At 41.6% G+C, this 12,598-nt stretch overlaps 1 protein-coding gene across 2 annotated transcripts in view; it reads left to right on the forward strand.

The window, feature by feature from the left end:
* Positions 1-807: 807 nt before the first annotated feature.
* The window catches only part of NDFIP1 (Nedd4 family interacting protein 1), a 52,165-nt gene continuing 40,374 nt past the window's right edge, over positions 808-12,598 (forward strand). Inside the window, exon 1 of one of the 2 annotated variants that reach the window (XM_025445053.3) lies at positions 808-1,066. In XM_025445053.3, coding sequence (XP_025300838.1) covers positions 1,004-1,066 — 63 coding nt within the window. In that variant the 5' untranslated portion in view covers positions 808-1,003. The remainder of the gene's footprint in view (positions 1,067-12,598) is intronic. The other variant, XM_035713896.2, reaches the window with a different exon arrangement.

The raw sequence follows: 12,598 nt of genomic DNA on the forward strand, positions 1-12,598 counted from the left end.
CTTTTGGTTCAGAAAAGTATCATGTCCTGGCTCCTCGGTGGCTCGGTGGGTTAAGAGCCCAACTCCTGATTTCAGCTGCGATCTTGATCTCAGGGTTGTGAGTTCAAGCCGAGTTGGGCTCCAGGCCGGGTGGATTTATTTACATGCATGCATACATGGAAATAACATGTCTTATCCACAGATGAGGCTGTTAGAATACTAAAGGGCTGCACAAAAAGGAGAATGCTGTTATCATCATCCATCCTAAGTAGTGCTTGTTTGAGATCTTTACCAAAGGAGTTCTGGAGGGTGTAGTGTCAGGAAACTCTTCTGTAATGGGTCAGAGAGTAAGTATTTTAGGGATTGCTGGCCGTACCCAACATGGGAACGAACGGCTGTGCTCCGGTAAGACTTCATTTATGCACAATGAAACATGAATTTCTTCTGCTTTCCACCGCCACCGGACCGGTTGGCAGTCCCCTGATCTAGGACGACGGCAGACAAGCCGGGGCTTGGACGAGAACCGAGCGGGTGCAGCGGTCCCAGGGAGCCCCGGTCGCGGCCGTGCCGGGGTGTCAGCCTCCCCGGGCGCCGACGGCCTCCTCCGCCGGGCCGCGGCCCCACGTCGCGGTGTGGGGAGGGCTAGAGGAGAGCGCTCGGGGAAGGCGCGGGGCTCGCTCGGGCCGCAGCTCGGCGCGCGGGACGCCGGCCGGACCCCACCCCGGGCGGCGGCTCGGCGGGGCGAGGCCGAGGCCGGGCCCGGGCGCGCGGCGGGGGCGGGGCGGGGCGGCGGCGCAGCGTCGTCGGCGGCGTCCCCGCCTCCTCCCCAGGGGCCGCGTCGGAGCCTCGGCGGCGGCGGCGCTCACAACCCGAGGAGGGCGGCTTGCCTGGAAGCGGCGGCGGCCACCGAGACCCACGCGAGGCGCGTCCCCTCGGCCTCCCCGCGCTCCCAGGCCGCAGCGCCCGCGCCCCTAGAGCTCGCTCGCCCGCTCGCCCGCCTTCCTCCTCTGCGGCCGGCTGCGCCATGGCGTTGGCGTTGGCGGCGCTGGCGGCGGTGGAGCCGGCCTGCGGCAGCCGGTACCAGCAGGTGAGCAGCGCCGAGTCCGGCCCGGCCCCCGGCCCCCGGCCCCCCGGCCCCCCGGCCCCCGCCGCCCCCGGCCCGCCCCCCTGCCCGCCGGCCACTTCTGGCGTCTCCGGCCCGGCCTGTGGCCGACGCGACGCCGCGGCTTGGCGGGCCTGGGCGGGCCGCGGGCTCGGAGTCGAGGCCGCCGCGGGCCCGGCCCGGCCCGGCCCTCCGCGACCCGGGGCGGCACCCGGGCGGCGGAAAACCTCCGGCCCGCGGCGTCGCCCCGCACTTCTCGCGGCGGGCGGGCCGCCGAGTCGGAGCCCGCGACCCTCGGGGCGGCGCCCACGCGGGGGCATGCAGTTTCCCTTTCTGCACCTCTGGTTTGATGTCATGGGGAAGAAGAGAAAGAAGGCGATGAAGCGTGAGATGGAAAAGGAAACTGGGTGGAGAGAAAAGATTAAAATCGCTGCCACTGCGGCCGACAGCTCCCCGTGACGAGATGCGATTGCTCGGGGGTTTCAGAGCCTAGTCTGTTTGTCGAAACCCATCCCCCTCCTCCCCTCCCCCGCGCCTCTGTTTTAAGACAAAAGTCAAAAATGAGACGAGAGGCAAGTCTGCAGTTTGCAGTAGGTCTGGGAAAGGCGCTGTTTAGCTGGGGCAGTGCCCCGGAACGTCGTGAGCTCGCTGAAGGCTGCAGGGCGTGTGCCTGGGTGTGTGTTTTAAAAGCTTGGAAATGACGTTTAAGGAGATTTAATAGCATGGCTGGGGAGGAAATGTATAGGGATTGATTGGAGTATTATCCCGGTTATAATTTATAAATTGAGGCCCTAGGGAAAAGAGCTGCTTGTTCTACTAGCTGGGCTCCCCTCGGAAATTCAGAGACCATCTGCAGGATTTTTAGTGCTGTTTAACCTAACACATCTTAATTGTGGGAATTAAGCCAGGTAGGAACTGGTGTTGATTGGAACCGCTGATAACTGTTTGCGTTTTGTCCTATCAGATGTTTCTTGGTATAATTTGCATACAAATATCAGTCGTGCTTTTATGAAATTAGATGCCCTATCATTGATGATCTACAGCTTTGTATTTCAGAAATAACGAAAACCAGTCTGATTAAAACATCTAGATTAACTCAGTGCAGCCAGTTACCAGTTTGTTTTGCTGTCATCAGCCCTGTGTAGTAATTTCCTCCCTCCTCCAGCCGGACTTCTGAAATGACTGGTTAAGAATTTAGCTTCTTGGTTTCATAAACATGCCCAGACCGTGGCAATGCAGTTTAGTCCTCAGATCTCTCACAGCCTGTGGTCTGGCACATGCTTTTTTTTTTTTTTTTTTTGTATGACCTTGGGTGAGGGTTTCTCCCTGCTTTAATAAAATACAAATGACAGATGTCACTTAACTGTCACCAGAGTGTTCAAAAATCACTTGTACCCCACACTGTGATCTAATTCATTCTTTTCATCCTGTTTTGTAAAAGGCAAACAAGGAAAAAGCTGTGGCTTTTCTTTGTACTGCCATCTTCTTGAGCTATTAGGTAATGCTGACATATTGCTGGAATACAAAAAATTTGGTGGAGTATCAAAACTATGTATTCCTTGGTGTAATATTTATATTTAACAGCTTTAAATATGCAGAATTGAGGTGTGTCAGGGACAGGTCATCTTTATTTTATTTTTGAAAATCATTATGTTGAAGAAATAACCTCCAAAAAACAGCATGAAAAAAATAATCTTCCTAGAAAAATTGCAAAATATGAAAGCTACCCCCCCCAAAAAAAAACCCACAGTAAAAATTTATCACCCATAGGTAACCAAAATTAGTATTTTGATGTGTATCTTTGTGGACTTATAGGTATGTAAATATACATAAATATAAATCAGTATACATGTGTACAGATAAGGAAAGCTAATATTGACTGAGCATTTACTATGTGCCAATCACGGTACTGAGGACTTTACATCCATTATTTCCCTAATCCTCATGGAACTCCCATGAGGCAAGGTTTGGTATTATTGTATAGATGACAAAGTCAAGACTCCAAGAGGCTCATTAACTTGCTCAAGGTCACAGCCTCTAAGTAGTGATTACAAGGATAAATACACACTCACCTACTTAAAACACAGGCTCATGTTCCAAATATAGGCATGTGCATTAGCATATATATATGTGCATATATATTTTCTCATGTATCCATGGATATATATACAGGCACATCTTTGTACACATGTACCATTCCACGAGCCCCCTGGTTTTACTTGTACACATTTTGTGCATATGTGCACATGTATACATTTATACATCCACTGTGCCCATATGTGTCATGTTCTCAGACACATGTGCATTCACAAGTTTGCATGTACATGTATTTGTTCACATGTATGTACAGAGGCATATAGATGTATAAAATAGGGTAGTATTTTCATGTCTGCATTGCATGTAACTGGTTGTACATAGTTCAAGTCAGTTGCCTATTGTTGGCCACTAAGTGTGTTCATAATTTTTTTATTCACTGAAGTTTCTTTTGTGTACATCTATATCTCTTTTCCTGAGTATAAATTTTTATTTATTTTTATTTTTTTTAATGAACCATTTTTTTAAAAATTTTTATTTATTTATGATAGTCACACAGAGAGAGAGAGAGGCAGAGACATAGGCAGAGGGAGAAGCAGGCTCCATGCACCGGGAGCCCGACGTGGGACTCGATCCCGGGTCTCCAGGATCGCGCCCTGGGCCAAAGGCAGGCGCCAAACCGCTGCGCCACCCAGGGTTCCCTATAAATTTTTAGATGTGGAAATGCTTGGTCAGAGAGTATACATACATATTTAAAAGGCTTTTGCATTATAGAATGTTGATGAATTGTTCAGGCAACTTGATAGGAGCATGATACTCTAGTCACAAAAGGCAGTTCTGACTTCTTGATCTGGTTCATCAAATAGAGCTGGTTCTCTAGTAAATAAATGCAGTGGAAGACTGTGTGATTCATTACTAAATGCAAACACAGTTTTGCCTTTATGATTTCTTTTATTGGTAGTGCACTACGCACAACTTGAATTTAGCATTGTGACAGACTGCACAGAAAGCCTGGGCTCATAGGTTCCTGTGGCTTTATTTTTTCTCGTTTTTTGCAGCTGAGATTTTTATATTCAGATATTCAGAAGCACTGTTTCAGAAAGGTGTGTGTGTAGGCAGGCCCCATGTTGAGAAATCTGTAATACGTCACCGTCTCTCCAGACATTTATTCCTGTTCAACCGTTCCAAGCCCTCTGCCTCACTGGAATATGTCTTTGCCTATTTTATGAATTTTGCCAAATACTTCCTGAAATGTTTTGAGATCTTTGGATTTGAATCTAATCTAAGGAGGCCACGATGACACTGCCATATAGGCTTCAAAATAGACTAGGATGTTTTGTTTTAGGCTTACTGCTTGCTGAAGAAGTTACCCACTTGTAAGCATCATTAATAAGTTTGTAATGTAGTCTGATGACCTTGTAGAGCTGCGCTGGGAATGCTACCTTTTTAGATAAATTCTCAGGATTGTGGAGGAAGGTTTTCATAGATCAGGGAAAGAATTTCTTTTCTGCCAGGCCAAACCATATTTATGCAGAAGTGTTAGATCACGATCCTGGAGGAAGGAGTGAAAAGCACCCATGTGGTTTCATCTTTTTAGTTTGAAAAGTTGTAATTATATCTAGGAATGCCCCTTAGAGTGTTATGTCAAGATTTTGAGATTATTTTGCTGTATTTGTGGCCTATTCCAATGATCAAAGAAGACTTTTCCAAAAATATTGAGATGAGTAGAATTGTTTTTTTTGAACTTTAAAAAATTGTCATAAAAATATATAAAATTTACCATTTTGGCCATTTTTAAGTGTACAGTTCATTGGCATTAAATACATTCACATTATTGGGCAGCCCTCACCACCACCCATTTTCAGAACTATTTCACCTTCCCCTGCTGAAACTCCATACCCATTAAACAATAACTCCCCTTTTCCCCTTTCCTAGCCCCCATAGCCATCATTCTATTTTCTATGAACTTAATTACTCTACCTCAGATAAATGAAATTATATGGTATTTGTCCTTTTGTGACTGGCTTATTTCACTTAGCTTCATAGCCTCCAGGTTTACCCAAGTTGTACCACCTGTCAGAATTTCCTCCCATTTTAAGGCTGACTAGTACTATATGCATGTAGCATATTTTGTTTACCCTTTTTTTTTTTTTTTCATCCATTGGTGCACAGTTGCAGTGGTTCTGCCTTTTGGCCATTGTAAATAATGCTGCTGTGAATATAGGTATACAGGTGTTCTTTTGAGGCTCAGCTTTCAGTCCTTTTGGTTTATATGCTCAAGTAGAATTACTGGTTCAATGGTAATGCTATTTTTAAATTCTTTATTTAAAAAATACAGTTTTCTGTAGTACAGACACCATTTTACATTCCTACCAGCAGTGCATCAGAGTTCCAATTTTTTTTTCTTTTAAGGATTTTATTTATTTATTCATGAGAGACACACAGAAAGGGAGAGGCAGAGACACAGGCAGAGGGAGAAGCAGGCTCCATGCAGGGAGCCGGACGTAGGACTCGATCCCGGGTCTCCAGGATCACACCCTGGGCTGAAGGCAGCGCTAAACCGCTGAGCCACCCGGGGTGCCCCAGAGTTCCAATATTTTTGGGTGGGAGTGGAAGGGTTTCCAATTTTAAATATCTTCATCAACCCTTGTTATATTATTTTTTAAAGATTTTATTTATTTATGAGACAGAGAGAGAGGCAGAGACATAGGCAGAGGGAGAAGCAGGCTCCATGCAGGGAGCCTGATATGGGACTCGATCCTGGGTCTCCAAGACCAGGCCCTGGGCTGAAGGCGGCGCTAAACCGCTGAGCCACCAGGACTGCCCTTTTGATAAAGCCATCCTAATGGTCATGAAGTCTTTCAGTGTAGTTTTGATTTACATTTCCCTAATGATTAGTGATACTGAGAATTTTTTTATGTGCTTATTGGCAGTTTGTGTATCTTCTTTGGAGAAATACATGTTCAAGTCCTTTACCCATTTTTGAATTGGGCTGTTTGCTTTTTTATTCAGTTGTAGGAGTAGAGTCATTTCTTTTTTTCTTTTTTTTCCCCTTTTTAAACAGATTTTATTTATTTATTTGAGAGAGAATGATCACGAACAGGGGTAAGGGCAGAGGGAGAGGCAGACTCCCCACTGAGCAGGGAGCCCAATGAGGGGCTCAATCCGGGGACCCTCGGATAACCACCTGAGCCAAGGGCAGACACTTAAATGGACTGAGCCTCCTGGGTGCCAAGTAGAGTCATTTCTTAATAACGTTTGTTTACATTTCAACTTTTTACTATGAAAATTCCACACGTATACTAAAACATGGTGTAATAAATCTAATGCAGTCATCACCCAGCTCCCGCAGTCATCAACAAATGGGTAATGTTTCATTTATACTCCCCACCATTATTTTGAGACAAAACCTAGAAATCATGTCATTATAGTCATAAATGTTTTTGTGTGTGACTCTAATAAAAGATGTAAGCAGTTAGTATCACATTAAAAATGAATTATGAGAGCTCTTTTGTAATCTATTAAGAGTAGAGAAACAGGATTTGTGTCAGGATCTGTAGATCTACAACTGTGATTCGTATGTGACTCCCTCTTGGTAAGCAGTGAGTGTTTTTTTGTAGCAGTGATGGATTCTTGAATCTTGCTGACCCATTCTTAATTTTCTTGCCTGCACCTGCTGGTGACCACTTGTTAGGGGAGATTTAATTGGTTTTATCATTCTCTCTTTGCACTGGAAACGGCAGAACTCCTTAGTGTGGGTAGGGACTAAGGCCCAGCTGAGGAAATCCTGGCATCATCTCAGCTGATACCACCTGCTGGTTTGCCTGCACATGACTTCAAATTACTTTATGCTAGACACAGATGGTATCACATTACTTTACATAAAATTATATTATAAAATAAATCCTACTATATGAGAGTGAATTTGTACTCTTATTAATAAAAAAGGGAAGGCTTAAAAAAAAAGGGAAGGCTTGAAGAGGTTCAAGTGCCATCTTGTGATTTATCTGTTCTCGGGGCTTTAAAATAATTATTTGGTTTCTTAATAATTTACTCTTATTGTCGTTGAACAAGTACAGCTGTTGAGTGGCACCATATTCTTGTGGTAGTAGATGGTGCCCGTTTAGATAAAGCAGCCTCAAACACTTTGATTAGAGACTGATGCTGATGATAAGCTTAATGGTCTTATCTTTGTTCTCAAATCATTTTATACAATATAGGCAGTTGGTAAATACCATATATTGAATCTGTTGAGCCTTATATACTCCAATTGTAATTGCTTCTAGTGGCTGTCTAGATAGAAGAGCACTATGTGTTGTTGCCTTCAGCAAGTATAGTAATAAAGTGAGTGTTATTAGACCTCACTTAGCACTTCTGCTGTTAAAATGACTCATTTTTTTCTGAGTAACACAATTTATTCTATTGAAAGTTATAAATACTAGGTCTAAATACTAATCAAATTTAACAATGTTTCTAGTGAAATATTTTCTTACTGGTTAAAACAGTTCCTGTCACATGTATGTTTCTTATCCACCTTAACGATTTTTCATATTAACATATTTTCTTTTAAATTCACATGTTGCACTAATATCAGTTCCTAGTTAATGAGCTGCTTGAATGTGGCTTGGAGGTTTTTCTGGAAATTGATAGTTTATGAATAGAAATACCCAGGCTTAGCGAGTGGTGTCTGTTCAACAACGGTTTGATTTTATTTGTTATTCGGTGTTTAAATGTGGCATTTAAAATTAAACACTGGGACGCCTGGGTGGCTCAGCGGTTGAGCGTCTGCCTTCAGCCCAGGGCGTGATCCTGGAGTCCCGGGATCGAGTCCCATATTGGGCTCCCTGCATGGAGCCTGATTCTCCCTCTGCCTGTATCTCTGCCTCTCTCTCTTTCTCTGTGTCTCTCATGAATAAATAAATACAATATTTAAAAATAAATAAAATTAAACACTTCTTGTTATGCAATAGTACATAGATACTCTTCATATACTAGAGTCAAACAGTACACTTGTAAAGGAAAGCTTGATTTCCCTTCCCTTCCAGTCTCTTCTGAGGTCTGCTTAAGTTGGTGTGCATTCTTCAGGCATTAATAATTTTTTTCCCTTTGCTTTTTAAAACAAGTTTTAAAAAAATGTTTAAAAATAACCTTTAATTTTTGTAATGTTTTTAGATTTTCAGAAACATTGAAAAGACAGTAGTTTCCATGTACCCCAGACCCAGTTTTCCCACGTTAGCATGATATGTTTGTGGCATTAATGAACCAATACTGACACGTTATTTTTTTTTTTTTTACTGACACGGTATTAACTAAACTCCATAAAAGTATGCAGTTATCCGGATTTTTGTTTTTTAATCTAAGGACCTTTTTTTGTGTTTCACAGTCCCATACAGGTTACCACATTACATTTGGTTGTCATGTTACTTTAGGGTCCTCTTGGCTGTAATAGTTTCTCACATTTTCCTTGTTTTTGATGACCTTGACAATTTTGAGGAGTTTTGGTCAAGTGTTTATATAGACTGTCCCTTAAATGGGATTTTTTTTTCAGATTTATTGAGAAATAATTGACATACATCACTATATAAGTTTAAGGCTTACAGCATGGTGGTTTGGTTTTACATATATTGTGAGCCAATTAAAATAGGTTTACCTAACATCCATCTGCTCATATAGTTGATTGGATTTGTCTGAATCTTTTCATGATCAAACTGGGTTTGTGGGTTTTGGTGAGGAAGACCACAGAGGTAAAGTGGCATTTCCATCACATCATACCAAGAATATGCACAACCAGCATGACTTAACACTGTTGATGTTGACCTTGATCACCTGGCTGACATAGTATTTGTGAAGTTCCTCTGCTGTAAAATTACTCTTCCCCACTCCCCACCTTTTCATACTGTGCTCTTTGAAAGGAAGTCACTATGTACAATATACACTTTAGGATTGAAGAGTTATGTTCCACCTTGTGGAGGGCAGAGAATTACTCAGAATTTTTCTGCATGGGATGTTTGTCTCTTCCCATTGATTTAGTCATTTCAGAATGGACTCTTTTTTTTTCCTTTGGGTTATAATCCAATACTGATTTATTTTGTGGCTTAGGTTTTTGCAGTTTTGGCCATTGGGACTCTTTCAGTTGGCACTTGTGTCTCTCTGACGTGGTTCCATCATTTTGGGTTTTTTGAAGCACTTCCTCACTTTTGGCATTAGTATTGTGTATATTTTCTGTGCTATCCTGGAATCAGCCATTTTTCTAAGGAGGCCTTGCTCTTTTTATTGGAGAATGGTACTAGAAACCAAGATCTGTGCTCATTGCTACTAGGGTGTCATTGCTTCTTTGCCTTCGAAGTTAACAGAGTAAAGAAATACATGTGTGTATACATATCTGTAAGCATATCAATATGTAAGCTGTATCTATATTAAACTAACTAACTAACTCTAATCCATTGCTACATGGACCACTCTAGACTCCTGCCCTGGCCTGTCTGTAAACTCCCACTTCAGCAGTGAGAAACTTTGCTCCCACCACCCACCATCCATTTACTTAACTCTTCAATTCTAACAAATGTGTGCAGTGGTGTCAGAATTGTTAACCTACACCTCTGTGGTAAACACTTTTATCAACTAGAGGACAAGGCTGTATATACAGTTTCTTTTGCATTTAGTCTTACAGACTGTACTCATTTCCAAAGTTCCTGAGGTACTTTGGTCAGCACCTTTCCCTTCACCTTTGGTGGGTTGTTTGATACATTTATAATAGATTGCTAAGAAAAATAATAGGAGTAATTTCTCTTTTTTTCCCCAAAGTTTTTGTTAATAATCACGATTTGCTTTTTAAAAAATTCCTTTAACAAGAAATTTCCTTACTTGGAAATAGTTTCAACTTACAAGTTGCAAGAATAGTATAAAATTATACCTATAGGGCAGTGCCGGTGGCTCAGTGGTTTAGCGCCGCGTTCAACCCGGGGCATGATCCGGGAGATCCTGGATCAAGTCCCACGTCGGGCTTCCTGCATGGAGCCTGCTTCTCCCTCTGCCTGTGTCTCTGCCTTTCTCTCTCTCTATGTCTCTCATGAATAAATAAATAAAATCTTTAAAAAAATAAAAAAAAGATTTATAAAGATCTATAAAAAAAGAAATGACATCTTTAAAAAAATTAAAATAAAAATAAAATAATACCTATATATTTATTGCTCACATTCACCTTAAATGTTAAGGTATGATTAACTATGAATACAGTGCTATAGAAATTGAAAGCACACTGTAGGTAAAACCCAAGTCCCTTTAGCTTCATAATCCTTTCTCTATAGAATTCTGTGCTGCTTTTGCGATTTACTTTTTTATTAAATTATTTTTAACTTATTTTGTCCTTTTGAAATTTAGATGAAATATTGTGGACTGGGGAATCAGGAATAGAGTGTTCTTAGTATTTTGAAGCTTTCATTTTAGTAGTTTTATGTTATAGCATCCAAACTTTTCATATAATTTTGCATTAATAAGCAGAGGGTTTTTAAAATATTTTTTTATTTTTTTTTTCATTTGATAGAGAGCACAAGAGGGAGAGGGAGTGGCTGGCTCCCTGGTCAGTGGGGAGCTGACATAGGGCTCAGTCCCAGGACCCAGGATTATGACCCAAGCCAAAGGCAGACACTTCATGGACTGAGCTACCCAGGCACACCCTGTTTACAGTAATCTCTGTACCCAGCATGGAGCTGGAACTCATGACTCGGAGATCAAGAGTTGCATGTTTTACCAACTGAGCCAGCCAGGAGCCCCAATAAGCAGTTTTTGAAGCTTATAATGTAGACTTTAGTATCTGGAAGGTTCATTTTGGACACAAAGTAGAGACTGATTCAGGAGAACTTAAAAGACTTTATTAAAACATCTAATCAGTAATAATAGTCCAGCCTCTGTCATGAAGTAAGAGATAATGTGACTGTGGGTGAGAATTTTAACCTCTTTTTAGCCTTATTTGGTCTTTTGAAAAATGAAATAGTTGGACCATATCACTTTGATTCCTTCCAGCTTTATAATTGATTTTTTTGTGTGTGTAGAAACTGGTGGCTTTGATCCTAAGAGATGGCATTCTATTGATGATTCAGGAAACTTCTTTTGTGATCAGTAATTAATTATTTTTTAAAAGACTTTATTTATTTATTCATGAGAGGCAGAGACACAGGCAGAGGGAGAAGCAGGCTCCATGCAGGGAGCCCAACGTGGGACCGATCCCGGGACCCCAGGATCACACCCTGGGCGGAAGGCAGGTGCTAAACCACTGAGCCACCCAGGGCCCCGAGTAATTATTTTTAAAAGTGATGTCAGTAAATATAAATGGTTGTTGAGTTTATGCTAAAAGATAAAAGAAATTATACATTGTTTAAAAATATAGAAAATAGGGCAGCCCAGGTGGCTCAGGCATACGTCAGGTGTGATCCTGAAGACCCGGGATCGAGTCCCACGTTGGACTCCCAGCATAGAGCCTGCTTCTCCCCCTGCCTGTGTCTCTGCCTCTCTCTGTCTGTGTCTCTCATGAGTAAATAAATAAAATCTTAAAAAAAATAAAGATAAAAATACAGAAAATATCTCAATATATTTTCAAAAAGGGTCACTCAGTAAAGAATACCATTTCATAATTTTATAGTACTAATTTTAAGTCTTCTGGTCACTGTCAAACATTGTATATCATAGCAAAAAAATTAATAATGCTTTTAGAAATTAGGAGAAGTAATTAATAATTATGACTTTTTCAAATAAACTTTTTTTGTTGGGGGGGTGTGAGGCAGAGGGAGAGAGAGAATCCCAAGTAGGCTCCATGCCCAACACAGAGCCTGATGGGGAAGGGGGGGGCTCCATCACATGACCTTGAGATTATGACTCGATCCAAAATCAAGAGTGGAATGCTTAACTGACTAAGCCACCAGGGACCCCAATAAACTTAATTTTTTTAAGAGCAATTTTAGGTTCACCATAAAAGCATCACCCACTGTCATACAAGTTTATTACTTCATGACAGAAGCTGGACTTTATTATTACCAGTTAGATGGGGGTTTTTGTTTGTTTGTTTTAAAGATTTTATTTTCAAGTAACCTCTACATCCAATATGGGGCTGGAATTTACAACCTCAAGATCCAGACTCACACATTTCACCATTTGAACCAGCCAGGTTCCCCTGCTTAGATGTTTTAATAAAGTCCTTGTAAATGTGAGAAAAATAGTAATTTTTAAAATTCTGTAACTTTTTTTTTTTTAAGAAGCTGGCTGAGCTCTAGTATTCTCATTGATTGCCTTTAGTAGTTGCATTTTCAGAAGTTTTAAAATTCTCATGTTATTCTTGAAACAGAACTATGATTTGAGGGTAATTTTTAGTTGAGGATCTTATACATGATTGATGGTTAATATTAGGTTGTTTTCAACAGTTTGTCCTTGTGTAGGTGATTGTGTTTTCAGATGTAGTATTTTAATGTGTGCTTAAAATCATGTATGTGA

The sequence above is a fragment of the Canis lupus genome, chromosome 2, assembly GCF_003254725.2.
Source record: "Canis lupus dingo isolate Sandy chromosome 2, ASM325472v2, whole genome shotgun sequence".
NCBI lineage: Eukaryota > Metazoa > Chordata > Mammalia > Carnivora > Canidae > Canis > Canis lupus.